We start from the raw sequence: 16,745 nt of genomic DNA, 5'->3' as shown, positions 1-16,745 counted from the left end.
AGTCCAGCTTTTTGGTTTCTTTAATACTAGCTATTTTGCACACTGATTTCTTTCGGTAGCTATTTTGAGATGCTGCCACTCTTGAAAACCTTCAGCAACAAAACCTAGAGGAAACCAGATAGGATGTGATGCACACACAACCTAATATATATTGAAAATTCACTGTATGTAAGTCCCCTCCTTGCCTATAGCCTTTCCATGGCAGAAAGAAACAGCTGATGCTCTTTTTGGTTTCATTCCAGTTCTATTTCTTAAATTTTCCTGCTGATTGTCATCTTATGTTAGCAGTTGAGCTTTCGGGGAAGAAGGTGGGTGTTTTCTTATCCTGCAAAGAACTGATGCTTTGAAAATTTTTGCATATTACACTGGAATAAAAAAGCGTAATATAGAAAGAAGCTGTAAACAGAATCTGAAAAAAATAATGTCACAGGTCAGAAAGAGATTATTTATGTTTACTGTTTCAGTTTTTTGGTTTTGTTTTGAAATGTAAGTTAATTAATTCTCCAAACTGAAAATGCTTTTACTACCACCACCATAAACAAAAATTAAAAGTTCAAGTAGGGTGTTTTGACCACTTTGAGAATTCCATCTTTTTCATTAAGCTGAAAAAGATCTGTCAAAACTGACTTCTGATCTCAATACAATGGTGTTTTCTGGTGAAAAAAGACAACCACCTAACTAGGAATTTTAACTAACATCTATTTGTAAGGCATTTAATGCCAGAGAGCACATATGCTTTCGTGTTGCTATATCCAGAGCGCAGTGACTTCCCAGTTCCAACTCAAATGGCCAGGAACTATTGTCATGACCTATTGCCATCACCAACACCTTTCAGATAGATATATAGATATAGAGATATATATATATATATTGCTGTCTAATGTTGAGATGGTGCCTGGGTAAGACTGATGGTGGGAAAGGGCTGATGCAGCCTGTTCTGATTTTCTATAGCAAGAGGAAAGATGGGCACTGTAGGTAACAGTGGGAGCCTGGACTAGTGTCAGGGCTCTTTGACACTCAAGACTTGCAGTGCATCGTCTCTTTACTCAAATACTAAAATATTTATACATAAACTATTCCAGAATTTACAAGTCAATGAGCTAATTCTACCAAAAATGGAAAAACAGAAAACATAAGCTCTGCCTTCCAAAATGACATACACAGATCAAATAGCCAGATCTGAAAAGGAGGAAAATGGCATTGCTGAACACTTAGGCTGAAGGGAAAATCTAGCTAATGAAGAAGAGTTTCCCTGCATCATCCTGGTTTCCTCAGAGCAATTTTCCGCCCATCACATGACCAATTCAGATAATGGATAAATTCACTGAGACTGAAAAGGGGAGTTTTGGATTGAGGCAAACTTTATAGCCAACAAAATGAACAACCATTAAATGTTCTATATGTCTTGGACGTATTTCAGTCCTGTTAATTCGATAATCAACAAGTTCAGTTAAAGAATCAGCACTAAATCACTTCCTTTAATGTAAAGACTTTTCTTCACTATAAACCTAAATTACACTTCATGTGGCAAATTCCCTGAGGTCAAAAGCAAACAGCTTCCAATCCTTCAGACAGCTGAACAAAGCAGCAGAAAAGGTTACACAAGGATTTAAGATGCTTTGGAAAAACTGGAAAGGGATTGAAATGGGGCAGAAACTCTGGTTCAGGAAAGGGATATTCAAAACTTCATAGAATAAAAAAGTAACAGCAATTTTATCATATAAGACTATGGGAATATGTAAAAAAACTAAGCTATGTTTATGTCTGTTTTCAACCTTGGAGTACTTTAAAATATTCAGCTCTCATCATATGTGAACCACATTGAACTTGCTTGAATTAACTTTTGCACATCGTGTATAGCACAATACGCAACCATGTCAAGTGAACGCTGTGGACTGGGACTCTGGAGAATTTGCTGTCCCTCCTGGCCCCACCTGACACCTACTGTGCCCCATCAGGCACAGCATCACCCTGCTCTGTGCCTCAGGTTCGTATTTGCAAGAACAGGCATAATGCTGCTCTCAGCTGGTATCTTTTTATTTACATGACAAACCTCCCAGGACATGGTGTTTATCACTAATTGTCTTAACAGCACTTTTCATAATCACAGTTGTGATCTGATGATTCTGTTTAATTCAACATGCTTTTTCTACTTCATAATCATCTTTATCTTCCCAGTTCTAATCGAGAAAAAAAGAGACTCCACACACAGGGAAAACTTTCATGATAACAGACTTGGGATCTGAAAACATCTGCATCTAATTGAATTAGTTTATATGGTGTTAAAAAATGATGGAAACAATTTTATCTTCCTTGACACAATATTCATATTCTACATTCACACAATGTAATCAAAGGTGGAATTTCTGAAATCAACTCATCCTCTTTCACTTGCCCTCCCGTCTTGCTGCAACCTTCAGAATTCACCCTGCATTTATTGGGAAGAACTGGCAGAAAGTTTCCTCTCCTTAACAAGCACCAGAGACATTTCCTTTGCATGGCAAACTTCAACACACAGAGCTGTTTTTTTAGTTGAAATAAAACTGCAGATTACCACTCTGAAGAAAAGGTCAGTGGTGCCAGGAGCAGCAGTGCCTGGTACACCTGAAGGGACTGAAAAGGAACTGTCCTTTTCCCAGGGGACTTACTGGGAACCCTGGCTGAGCTTCAGACTCTTCACATAGGTAAGCTCATCTTCTGCAAACAGACACTTAGTATACGCAATATTAAGGATATGTGAAGCTTGAAGCAACATATTAAGAGCTACTGAAGAGAGCTATTTAAGAGCGTATTACACCTCTAACCAATTTAGTGTTGGATCCTTATATAAATATAGGGTGCTTTTACTGTTTTTCAGGGCCCTCCTTCCCAGCCATAACCATTTAGTATTCCTACAGCCAGAGACTCCACTGCCAACAGGAGCCAAACAAGTGCCTGAGGCTAGCAAAGCTGGAGTGGGTCTCCAAGGTGGCAGAGCCCTTTTCCCAGGGGTAACCGCCAGCACAGCACCCTCTGCTGAATTATTTGTTGCAAGAAACTGTCAGCGTGTGGGACAGCAAAGGTCCTGTCCTTCTGCAGAGGCTGGCAAGAGAAAAGGGGAAAGGAAAGAGGGATGGAAAGCACTTAGGAAGCTCCATCTCCTACACCACACCACAGCCTGCGGCTGGGTCTGGCAGCAGCTACAAAAGCTCACTCCAAATTTTACATGTATTCATTCAACATTTTCCTTCCAGAGCAGATGTCTCCATTGTGAAATGCACTCTAAGGTAGCAATATGGCAAAGCAGCACTGTTTCCTCCACTACTGAAACAGTAAACGTACTCTATGTTGATCACTGTCCGCATTTTAAAGAATCACTGTTTAGTGCTCCATTAGTGGTATCTACCAAAATGAGGGAAACAAAGCAAATTATGCTTCAGCATACACTACCTGCAAAAATCAATTACATAAGACATTTTAATTGTAAAGAAAATGAAATAATGAAAATTCCGTTTTTTTAAGACATTCCTGTATGGTTAGACTCATGGCAGACTCTGGGAAGAGAAAGAAAGAAGAATGGGAATAACTTTTTTTTTATATATATATATATATATATATATACATATATATATATATGGGGAAAAAAAAGGAAGATTTTCTAATACATCTTCTCAGAAATGTAAGCAGCCAGCTTGCTTTATCAATTCCCAGCTTCTGTAAGGAGCATGACTGAAAGAGAAGGAACTATAACACCAAAGAAACGCAGTATATTCTGATATGGGAAATCCCTTTTTTAAGAAACAGCATCAGACGTTCTTCAGGAATAAAAATGTTGGTGTATTTTAATAAGCTGAAATATTACTGGGAAATTTCAAACTGGTTTGTCAAAACAAACAAAAATTGAATGATCTTCCATTTAGTTCTTCTACTCATGGCTGAAGAGTAACATGCACATGAATGACAATTGCAAACAATCAAACAAATGTCCAACTGCAGTCCGCTGACTTTCCTGGAAAGCTAGGGCTTTTTATTTTGCCTTTGTTTTTGTCTTACTTGGTACACATGACAGTATCCTCTTTCCCCTAAGCCCTCCAGGGAAATATAACTGGAATTTCTTGATTTGTAGTTAAAAGTATACTAAACCACATCCTCTCTCAAAACCTGCACTCAGAGCCAACTCTCATTGTCCTGTTCCACTGAAATCATAATATTGTAATCCCTTGAAGATGACTTTATCAAGGAAGAAACAGACTTGTTTCAAGGGAGGAAATATTTCAGGAGCTAGTAGTCTTGCCTTAGCAAGCACAGAAATTTGCTTTGTAGGGCTCCCACCCCCCTAGTTTAATTTCACAGCTCAGACTGACTGGGACAAGAGGGGGTGACTTACTGTCTGAAAGTCATTGGATGTTCATCCCTTTCTCCTGCCCTGGAATAAAAGTTGCTTTATGCCTGGAAACATGAAGCATCCTCACAAGCTCTTAAAACAGGTATATTTACAAATTTTGCTGTAACTCCGGATCCTCATACGTAAACAGTGCAATCCCTTAGATGTTATTTGCTCCTCTTCGGTTTCCCAGGTCATCAGCTTTGTCCCTAACCACTGACTATCCAGCGCACAGAGGTTCAACAAGTCTCTTGGTTTGTCCCCTGACACAGGCAGGAACAGCAAGAGGGAATCTTTCCTCTAGACAGACTGGGACTTCTCCTCTAAGCCAGAACTGGAAGTGCTGACATGATGCTTATCAGCCCAAATTAACATTTTTTTCCTGGGAGATTTGTTTCCCATAGATCAGGAACAGCACCAAGGGGATTTCTGAGACAGCAGGATCTGCATGGCAGAAACAAAACAACGTTGCTACAAGGCCAAGGCTGTATCTCCTCCTGAGCAAAACCATGAAGAACGAGGAGGATTTTGCCAGTACCATGACAGCTTAAACTCACTAATGAGATTCTGCAAGTTAACGGGCAAAATGCCTGAAAGCCAGACGTTTCTACAGAGACACCTCAACATGAAGCTGCATCGTTACGTATCATACTTAAAACTCTGACGGATTTCGGTTTTATTTTAAAGACCTCAACCCTTCCTCCTCCCAACTGAGCTACCTCTTCTACTGACTTCACAGCAGTGAAAGTCTTCTCATTTTTCCATGGGAAACCTGTTTCTGTGATAAAAGAAAAAAAACCCCAAGCCGCTAAAGCAACAGATAGTCTAAAAAAGAAAAAAAAGCATGGGTGATGTCTGAAACTTGGAATTGGAGGCACCCAGATGAGAAGATCCTCAAAGCTGGGGATGACCAGAATGGCACTGCTGGAGGTAGCACTTGACAATTCAATTTGTAAACAAGCTTACTACATATAAAGCACTCACCGGTGGCTTTCTGAGGCCAGTGACTTGTGAGGTTTATGTTTTGACCAGTTTCCCAGGCGTATAGCACTTCAAACCTCAAAATACTCTACACACTTTGCCTACTGAATCTTACCACAAGGGAGAAGATGGCTGGTTGTCAAAGGGGGCAACAGTAGATTTAAACTACCCTTCTGGATCCCACACAGAGTGAATAATTGAGGCCTGGTATTTTCTTTAACCTGCAGCTGGGCTCTGTATGCTGTAACTCATTACAAGAGCTGGAAAAAGCACTGCTCCCCAGAGCATCAGGGAGCACTCTTCGAAGCTCCTCTTTCGCTACCGTTGGAAAACGGCTTTCAAGTATGATTAAGCAAATGAAGTTTCACAAAAGGTAACTATTTCACTGTCACTTGCCGTTAGCATGTCTCCTTCAGACGTATCTCCCCCCAGTTTCTTTTCCCTACTACGTGACTATAAAATGGTTATCCTCCATGCTGTGACTGTACTACAGAGCACTGCTACGGCTATAGCTTAGATAATAATTTACCTAAATAGCTTTTCTTTGCCTAGTAACCCAGTAATAAGAGTATTTTTCAAACTAGATGGAGTAGAAGTGTTTGACAATTAGGAAAAAACCTCCCACGGCTTTGTTGCTTGGTATTACCCAAAACAAAAAAATATATACAACATCAACGTTTCAGTAAAATATGGAGAAGGATAAACATTTGACAGCCAGAATAAAAGGCTATTTTTCTTTTCCTGCATGAAGTCTGAAATGCTGAAATATATTAAAATGAAGCCAAAGCCTTAACTCATTCCTTTTGATAGAGTCTGCATTTGAGACTGGGCTCAGAGTATAAGCAATCTATATAAATAAATCCGAAGTAACTGTTTTCACATATGTTTGAAATGCTGCAAGTGTGCCCTTCTTTTCTTGGGGAATGTGATTCAGAATTTCCAACCTCTGAAATCACCTTTGTCAAGGAGACAATGTCTCAGCAAGTCTGATGAAGTTCAAAGATCTCTGAATACCCCCGAAGATCAAAACAAAAAAGAAGATTTAGCACAACATACAAGTGACTGCCTAAGAAATCAAGTCTGCTGATGACATAAATATATACAAGGGGTACATTTTTGTAAGAGAGACACTAATCTGCATCACTCCAAGAAGATGCCAGTGATCGCATAAGAAGAGAAGACACCTATTTGTACAGCTCCACAAACTGTTTCTTTAATAAATACAGGAGGTAATCAGGTTAAAATAACTGTTCTAATGATGGAGTGGGAGTATTTCAATGAGAGACTATGGATACCACAAGCCACCCACTGAATGACAGCCAGACTAAAAAAAATTAGTAACTTAAACCCAAATACATCTTGGTGCTTCTAGTCTCTTTGGCAATATCCCACACCTGGATCTGGCTCCCTGTCTGGTGCCAGCTGCCTCACCATGCCTGTGACCAAGAACCATCCAAGCAGCTCACCATTACATGTGGCTCAAAAGGAAATCTAGTAAACCACAGCAGGGTTTAATAAATTAAACTCTCAAGTTTTCTAACCCTATGGAAAAAACACAGGCTCAACTAGATGAAATTGAATAATTTAAATGACCATTTAATGCACCAATTATTTCACCAAAAGGAATACTGGAATTTAAAGACAGGATAGGAAGGATATGAGAGGTAAGGGTGCCTGCATATATGAAACTACAGATGGCATCAAATAAAATTGAGAACATTGTTTACTAGCACAGGTTGAAAGTCTTCATCCTTCCCTAGTTTGGTACAGAATGTGGGTGTAGTTCAACAATCAGCTTAATCACAATTTGTAATCAAAATAAGGGGAAACTTTCTACTACAAATGCATGCAAAATGCTATCAAAATCTCCATCAATACATACCTGACTTGACTAGTAGCTCTCTCCCCCTGGAAGTCTAAGCCTCCACTCCACCAGAGCTCCCAAGCTGTCACTCCCTGCTACTGAACAAGAGGACTGGTGCCATTCTTCCCTGCTTTTGGGGGTGGATATAGATTGACTTTGTTCCTTTTTACTTCTTTGTAATTTTAAAATAAATTCCAATATCAAAGCAGATCTTTCCTTACCCAACTTAGGGCAGGACAATGATTTTCGTAATTATTTTTTTTCTTTATGGATAAGATTTTGTAATAGAAGAGAATATTAGAATGCTGGAGGATGTTTATCTTTACAAGATTTGCAGGAACTTTCAACTTTAGGGGATCAATGATCTTTCTCAGCCATCACCAGATGGATCCTTCAGCTCACTAATTAAAACTTCTGAGGAAATCCTCTATACAACATCTTAAATGTGAAAGATACAGAAATGCAGAAAAAAATGCCTATGTTAAAATTTTGAGCAAAAATTCAAAGTCAAAATATTGTAACATTTTAAATGACATTTTATTTCTTATTCATACCAGCTTAGTTTCAAATTTAAGGTAATTGCAGAATTTAAACTAGCAGGTTAAAACAGTAACATTTTGAAAAAAAAATTGAATTATTCTTAAAAAATATGTTTTAGAGTATTTGCAAATATATTGAGACATTTGAAATTCAAGCCTGACCTGCTGAAGAACACTTAAAAAATATTTTTGCCTGTCTATGTGAAAGGAAGATTTATTTTGGAATACATGAGGTCTATTCTCAGTTTGATGAAGTGGTTTGTTTTGCCAACAAATAATTTTTCTACCGAGAACTAACCTGCTGTTAAGAATGAGGAGGCTGTGGCATTTGTATGCTATTATCAGATGTATTTTTTGTTGGGACATTTTTAATTTTATAAGCACATGTGCATATTGTTTTATAACACCCTGGATAAATGGGATGCTTGGGTTTTAGATTTACATCTTTACTGCTACAAAAGCATGTAAGTGTTATAAAAGCCAACATCTTTCAAGTATATGGTGTTTTGGTATGATGAGAAAAGAGGCTCACTCTCTCTCCTTTTTATCTTCCAAGCACTTCTCAGCTTTTAGCATATTTAGGTGCCTTGTGTTTAACCACCTGAAAAGCTCTCTGAGGAGAACATCACTGATCTAAAATGATGATGGATCTGAAAACCAGCAGTTTAGGCAGCAGGACAAGAATATGAATATATTCATTCAATTTCTTTTTCCTTTTTAGGGGGAGGAGATAAAGTTCTTTTCCCAAAGGCAGCAGCAGAGAAATGCAGCCAACAACCTGACAGGGTGCTCATGCCTGGAGTTTTGTTGCATTTGTTCTCCCTGCAGATGCACCCAGGCACATCTACATGACCTGAGTTGCACGGTGAGTCAGCAACTGGGACCAGCCATGCTGTGCCAGCACAGCCTGCTGTGCGCCAGCTCACGTGTGGTGAAGCATTAATCCACCTGTTTTGCCTTTTGGGTCTGAGCTAAACTCTCTAAACAGCATGTCAGCCACTTGGTGCCAACTCAGGAGTCTCCTGTTTTTTTTATTCAACAGCCCAGGTGAGACTTGAGTGTCTTTGCTCACTCTTTCTCGGCCATCCTGGGGATACTCTTGATTTTTTAGAATATCAATGAGATGCCGAGTACAATACTGATGTACTGTCACCAAGAGCAAGCCAGAGTTGTATACTCCTGCTATTAGGATGTTACTCAGTTTCCAAAAAGAGGTGTCTAACACCCCATGAGATAGCACAGGGTGCCTGGACATCTCATTAGTGCTAGCAAACACAACACGAGCTCTATGGGAGACCCTGCTGCAGTAGGTATAGCATCTAAAACGGCACTGATGCTTGCGGTTAGGCAATCACATCTCTTCCTGGTATCGTAACTGATGCCAGCCACTGGCACAAGTTTCCTAAATCTCCAGGTGAGCCCGGCCCCAGCCATTTCCCTCAGCTGACAACTACAGCCAGAGCTGCAGAGTCCCAGCGGCTAAACCAGTGGGCTGGTGGCTCAAAACCACACAGAGGCACACAAAAAAGGTGTTTGAGAACCTTCAACCTGACCTAAGAAGCAAACCATCCAAATAATGTGAAAGCTGGGAGGACATGTCTAGTTTGGTTGATGGACCACCCCTAGATCTCTACCCAAATCATACATCACACAGGCATTTTGATCTAAACTCCTACCAAGCAACATTTCTGTAAGCTGTGAATTGTGCACACATAATGTCCAGATGAGCTTGAAATAGTTGTATTCAAACTAATTATTAATTTTTACAGATGTGAACAGGATTTGAATAATCTCAGAAAGATGAACTACAGCTGCTTTTGCAGCAACTAGAAAGTCTTATCATGGCAACTAAAAAAAAAAAAATAATGTTCAGTCTTTTCCAAATTCTGTAAAATATCTTCTAAAATACAAAATCTGAAAAAAAAATTTCTCACACTTTTTATGTTGTTGGGGGACTGGCTGACCTGCAAAGACTCGGTGGGTTGTTACTATACAGTCTCACAGCTATGTACAGCAGTCTTTCAGTTACTGTTAAGCAATAGTGACATTCAGTTCCATAAAAATGGTTAGAAACAGCAAGTGTGATGACACTATGTCAAATAAAATTGTTTTCTCACCTAATTTATGACCCATGAATCTAATACCAAATTCCACAGGACTGAGTAAATGAGGCATGGCTTTAATCCATAAAACTAAAATCTACATTACCACAATCTGAGAAACCAACTCTAAAGATCATCTTCCGTGCTCTGTAGAATTAGTCAGTAAATATAACTAATATACTACCAAGTCTGATCCTGATAACAATGTCTACTTCTTAATGACATGACAAAGGCAGAGAAATAGTATGCCCATGATTTATGCAGCTTTTATTAACAGTAAATATTATTTCCTCTATATAAATATAAATGATTTTATTGTTTATAATTTTTATTAACTGTGAATGTTATGTTCTCTTTCTATATATGTTTCTAAATACTTACCTTCCAATGAATAGTCTATAAGTGTCTTTCTCCTCTCAGAAAAAATAATTTCAAATAAGGAATTAATCTACATTTGCTTTTTTCTTTCCCCTCTATAGCTACAGCTTTATTTTTAATAATTCATTAGCTCTTTCTCCTGCACTTGAATGATGCTTACATCTATCTATGTACATCGTGCTCAACTTAAACTATTTCAGAGCTCTTAGATTAGAGCAAACACTATGGGTAAATATGTCTTACCTTACTGTGTCCATTAAAAAATAAACATTTGATTTCTAAAGTTAGAAATAAACATTTGATTTCCAAAGTTAGTCATGTAAGCTTCCTTCCTCACCAATAAAGAAATAAAACTACCTTAAAGGTCAATTCCTCCCATGCTGGTGCATGTCTGAGATAGCTGCAATACACTGGTGGGGTGTGTGCCTCTCCCGTGACTGCCGAAGGAGCCTGGCAGACCACTTCAGGCTGGATGAGATCTGTTCTGGTCACAGGGTTTGCTCCGCTCTTAGGTAATGATATGTTCCATTTCTCATTTCTTTTTTACAACATAAATCTTTCAACTTCTCAGGTAAATCTCCTTTTGAAAGTGCAATGCAGAGATGGTAGGCTTACATAACGATAACACCTTTTTACAAAAAAAAAGGCCTTTATTTTGCTTGGTTGAGTATGAGCATGGACTGTGCTGTACACAGCAGCCCTTGCAGTTGCTTGGCCAGGAAGACCAAGTTTTCTATGGCTGGGTTATGCAGACAGTAGCATCCCAAAGGATGGATCAGACATAAGCATTATTGTTGGTAACATTGTGTGCAAAGGAATAAAGAAATGGTGAAAGTCAAGTATCTTGCAGTTCCTTTCCTCCATCTGCCAAACTCCACGTGCTAGAAGAAAATAACTGTATGTGAAAACTATCCAGAGGATAATTTGGGCCTGCAGTGCCCTGAGGTCTGCACCCTGCAAGCTGAGCCGGTCACTTTGATATAGCTAAAGTTGGTATTCACCTAAGGGGGACAAATTCTCTGTTAAGCTTTTAAGAAGGATGAAAGAAAAAGAACAAAAAAAAAAAAGAAAAAGAAAAAAAAAAGGAAAAAACCACCCCTATCTGAATAATGTTTTTTTAAAAGAACCAGGACTGTTGAACACTGTCAATTAATGTTCACCTTTCCCAGAGTTAATAGAAAATGTTTTGTTTTGTTAAAATTTTGTAAAGAGACTACTTGCTGGCCTTTTGACCAGAGTACTAGAAAACTGAACTGTATGTGAATGGGTATTTTCTAAAATAACACCTAAAATCAGAAGTTTCCCTCCAACTTTAAGATTTCAGACATCTCCTTAATGTTCTCGCTTCTTGTATATTTATCTAACATTAAAGACAGAACTCGAAAATACCCACAGTTACAGAATGTGGTTGCTCACAACGGCTGAAGCTGACAGTCTATTCCCTCATAGTCTTGCAGCATTAAGAATTGCAGCAAAATTCCCCCATGGTATCCCCACTGGCTAACAACCGCTAGCCCAGGGGAAACACCTCTGTGCAGCTAAAAGGCCCAACGGGACTCCATTTCTTAGGGACCAGCTGGGCTGCACCCCCAGAATACCAGCATCATGAAATCCTGAAGGCAAGAAAAGCAGGGCATCTTCTTAAGTCACTGCAGCGCTGATGTCAGATGCTTCAGTTTTATCAATGGTAAAATTAATTAAGCAACTAATAAAAATGTCTACGTCTGCTGGCTGGTAGGAGTTAGCACAAATTATTAATGAGGATTACAAAGGTTTTCAGGGACCGCGAAGTGTGCTGAAGTAGCTTTCTTGCTAGTAACTCTGATAATTGTGTGTATTAGAGAAAAAGAAAAAGGTGGTTCCGACCTGTCATGCCTCAGTGCCCTCATATCAACATACACTGTGGTGGGATCTGGTCCAGATGTTCCCTGTAAACAACAACATCAGCTAATGAGAACCTGAAGTCTGGGAAGAGGAAAGAATTTTACCCCCCCAAATAACTGAATGTTCATTTCACTGCTAATTATGCTAATCAAATGACAAGTTATATTTAAGCTCTTCATCAAACAAAGCTCAGCTTTTACAGAATCGGAAAGAGCACTGGAAAACATACCTACCGTCAGGTACTTGTTACCTCGGGGATCGGAAAAACATCAAGTGGTCATACTACTTAATCAAACACATGTCAACATAGGTTTCATTTGCTACAGAAGGCCAAGTAATCAGGACGTGGATACATACAAAAAATGTTAAACACGTTTTGCCATATAAAGGAATGCTGAAATTGCTGAGGAGACACAGTTTAATGGCAGAAGCACATGGACAGGAATGTGAAGCATGGTTTACTGAGAGTCTTCCATACATGCAACAGAGAATATACTCGAAGCTAAAGATAGTAAAGGTAGCACGCATGACACGAATCAATGTGGACTGAAAGTCTGTAAGCAATTATTCTGATCCTTTCCAGTCTTCCACTGCATAATTTACATCCTTGCTTTATGTCACAATATTTAGTTACTTGAGAAGCAGTAGACTAATTTTAGTTTCCTTTCATGCAGAGATGATAAGAGTCTTCTAGGCCTTTCCACCCACAGCTTTGCTGCAGTTTTGTAACCTGCTATGATCTTCCCTTATCCAAAACCTCAAATTCATCACCACTGAACATCATGTGAATTCCCAATGCTCTAGTCTAGGGCTCTTCTCTCGGCTGCGTACCTCACGTCACTGCTAAGCAGAAAGCTAGAAGAAAAGCATAGCTTCATTTTCAAACACTGCAACTTTGGAAATTTTCTTTTCAGCAGATAAATTCACCTAACCTTTGTAACCTACAGGTGCAGGAACTCCTTTATCAGTTATTTAGATGTTTACTACTTGAAACAGCAGGCAACATCAACTCCCAATGAGTTCTGTCCCATTTGCCATATATTATAGAGTATAATTCTTCATATTAGGAAGGTCTAGGGCTAAACTTTGCATTTCTGCAATGCTGGCTCCTAGTTCCACTGTTTTTTGGAGCACTAAAAATTGTGATGGAGTTCCACAAATGGATAATTTTTGTATCTAAAGGGGAAAAGAATTAGCATTACCAATTGATACTTACTGTACAGATACTGATAGTGACCCACCACCAGAGGAGAAAAAGAGTAATAGAGCTGCACATGCATGTTAGCCTCTTTAGCTTGTTATACACAATACAAGATACAATATCCTCTCTAACTATTAACGACACAATTTTCAGTCTACTAGTAAACTCAGCAGTGTAACAGACTAGTGCTGAGTGGAGAACTTATTTGAAATATATGCAACATTAAAAAAAACCACCAAAATCAAGAAAAGATTGGTTATCTTCAAAAATAAAACTAAACCTGAATTGATTAATAAAATAATGAAAACAGTCACGTTTGAAAATCAAAGACAATCACTATAGCATTTGTTATTTTCAGTGTGAATGAAATAGTTACAACAGACAGCTAATATCTGATGAAACCTGCATCCAGATACAGCTATACCGGACTTGTTTACAATTTCATAGAAGGATCTGAAAATCCCCAAATCTCCAGACTCAATTTCTAGTCTGTCCCACTGTTGGAAGCTGATAGGTGGGTATTGAGGGAACATGAAAATCCCCTACCTGCTCAGCCAGCTTCCCCAGCCTGTGAGGCTATAGCAGCAGGAATAGCAGGGATGAGGAAGAGAAGGAAAGAAGGTAACACAAGACAAAAATAATAATAAAAAAATGGGAATGAAGGGTGGGAGAAAAAAAAAAAGAGGAGAATGCAAAAAGCAGGGAGTAAAATAAAAAGAAAAACAATGTCAAATACAGGAATCTTACAAATTAACCATTATACCATTAAAGGTTAAAAAAAGTAAAAAATGAGGTGTCAACATTTTAGTAGAGCAACAGAAGAGACAGCTGTAGACTGCTAACCTTGGACAGACTTAAATGGTTTTAGGACACTACAGACAATGTTGTTAGTGGAAAACATGTGTCTAGCATACTGATATATTATTTTTTTGTTTGTTTTGGTGAAGAAGTCAGTAAACATTATGGCCCTGTTATTTTAATGAACATCCACTGAGGCAGGGGTTCCAGGTATGCCATTTCACTACTAAAAGAAATTTGTAAGCAATGTCCTCTGGAAATGAAAAGTAAGCTTTCCTTTTGGAAAAACAAAATATTAGTATACAATGAAGAAAGATACTTACACCTTGCTTCATACAGATTAACCTGCTCCTAAAGTGAAATAAAATCAAGGCTTCATGCACAACCTACTAGAAGACCCTAAGTAAATAGAGTAACTTCATAGTTCATAGTTCAGTAACTCTTCATTCTTAGCCTATTTGTGTTGATAAACGGTGTAATGCATGTAAAGAACAGTAAAATTAAAAGCTGATGAAACCCCATCAGTTCTGCACCATGATCGATAACACAGCAAAGAGACAAAATACAGTGGTGACTAATCCTAACCTGTTACTGTCACATGGAGCATCTAACACCAGATGGCTGCAGTGGGGCTTGCCCTACAACTTGTGAAAATACACAGCTCCGAGACTACTGCTATCCCACATCCCTCTTACCGAACTTCTGAATTCCAGCGAAGTTAAAAGACTACAGGAAGCTGCCAGAGCAGCATCTTAAAATAGGTTTATTTTTGATGTGGGGGAAGATGAAGCATTTAAGAAAATAGGATGGATCTACTTATTAAAATTGATGCCCCAAAATAGAAATATTACTAATAATCCAGGCAGAACGCTGCAGTGTAACTGCAAGAAAGCAGAATTGCTGAAATCCGTGAGTGATATAATCATTGCCTGTGACCATACTGCAGGTCTGGAGAGGACTTTGAGAGCACCAGAGCCTCATACAGCTTTTCCCTAAGGAAGGACTTGAGAAACAGCAGTTGAAGCCTCAGCACCGTCCTTCTGCAGCCAGCTGCAGCTGAGATGCTCTGAAAGTGTTTCAAAAGAAGCTGTCGTAGCCAAGCCCAGACTGACTGACTCTATCTGCCTGTGCACATTTATTTTGCGAGACAGAGATAGAGAGCATCTGGAAAGCTGCTAATAGTTAAAAAACGACACAACTTCTGTTCTATCTGAAACTTACTAAGGACATGCCAGGTAGTGTTCAAGGAAATAAAATGGGCCAAACATAATTTTCTGTTTGCAAACAGGTGCATCATAAAGTCACATCCCTTGGACTAAATAAATAAATCTCCTGCCCATGCATAGGCTGCCACCACTGAACCAGCCCTGGTCTGTGCAGACCTCTGTAACACGCCAGGCTTTTATTTTCTGGGAAAACCCTGCAGGTCAACACTGCATGGAGAACCACCCCAACAAGTCAGCAGTACGGATGACTGTGCCAGCACTCAGCCTGTACCTAATTTCCACTGAAGTCAAAGGCCAAGCTGCATGCTCTCCCCTGCTTCCCTCCCCATGGTTAAAAAACAGGAACTAGGCAATCAGAAGTCCTAAGAATTTAAAAAACCTGTTGTTTGGGGTTTTGTTTTGCTATCTAAGGATGTGGCCTCAGTGTTTACTCTGAGTGTGCTTCTGCTCCAGTGATGCCCAGAAATGGAATTTTTGATGCACACTTAACGATCTCATGTACGCAAGCACAGCAGCTGGAGCTGTGAAAAGAACTTCATGGCATGACTCATAGTAAAGGTGGGAAAACACAGAATGTGAGGGAACTCATCCAGAGCTGTACTGTATTGCGAAGTGTGAATCATACTGCTGATAAAGTGCATGGTCTCCTGCTGCACTCTTCACAGAGCGATCCCTTATTACTTTTAATATGGAAGATCCTCAAAAAGTGTGATCTATCACTCAGTAAAAAGAAACATTAACTGTATGCTTTGGTAGACAGTGAGGAAAGGATTTATTTCATATAACTTCAGCCATCAAAGAAGTAAGTGTGCAGTACGAGGTAGGAAGTATCTCCTGATGGTGATGGGACAAGATGGACACCTGAGACAGGCTGGAAGAAGCTCTCTCTTGAAGTACTTCGATTCTACTGACTATAGATGGATATTGGATAACTCACTTAGCCTTGCTGTCTCACGTAAAAAAGGTGACATAAAAGAAGCAAGATGAAGCCTGCCCTCCTGCCATAGCTTGGGCAGATTTGTTAGTATATTTTCAGGGTTAACTAAGGAAAATGAACAACTTCTAGAATTCCTCCTCAACTGGAATTGAGTAGCAGGTTGAATAAAATAAAAATATTTATTTCAAGTGTTTAAATGGAAATTAGATAAAATCCTAGAGAACCATCTGTGCTGTTGCTGTTGTAAGAAACAGGCTACTTTTCATATCTACTTTTCTCTCTCTCTTGAGAATACTAAGATGCTAGTTAATGAGAATTAAAATATGCTGGATGCAATCTTTTCATCTCAGAAATCCCTGGATCATTATCTGGGACTATACAGCCATAAAAGGTCAGATATTAATGGTATTTAAGTACCTAAAGATGGAGAAAATTATTTATTTTCAGAAGCACACCTCTAAAAACCTAGTCC

The 16,745-nt window shown here is 39.0% G+C and overlaps 1 protein-coding gene across 4 annotated transcripts in view; it reads right to left on the bottom strand.

Moving 5' to 3' along the window:
• The window catches only part of DIP2C (disco interacting protein 2 homolog C), a 325,075-nt gene that overhangs the window by 17,118 nt on the left and 291,212 nt on the right, over window positions 1-16,745 (bottom strand). For 2 of the 4 annotated variants that reach the window (XM_055805709.1, XM_055805712.1), the window contains 2 exons: window positions 13,859-13,888; window positions 12,094-12,155 (listed from right to left, as the gene is read on the bottom strand). In XM_055805709.1, the coding sequence (XP_055661684.1) occupies window positions 12,094-12,155; window positions 13,859-13,888 (92 nt within the window). The remainder of the gene's footprint in view (window positions 1-12,093; window positions 12,156-13,858; window positions 13,889-16,745) is intronic. The other 2 variants (XM_055805710.1, XM_055805713.1) reach the window with 1 other exon arrangement.

This window comes from Falco peregrinus, chromosome 5 (genome assembly GCF_023634155.1).
Source record: "Falco peregrinus isolate bFalPer1 chromosome 5, bFalPer1.pri, whole genome shotgun sequence".
NCBI lineage: Eukaryota > Metazoa > Chordata > Aves > Falconiformes > Falconidae > Falco > Falco peregrinus.
Note: the sequence above shows the minus strand (reverse complement) of the source record. Positions and strands in the feature narration are given on the sequence as shown.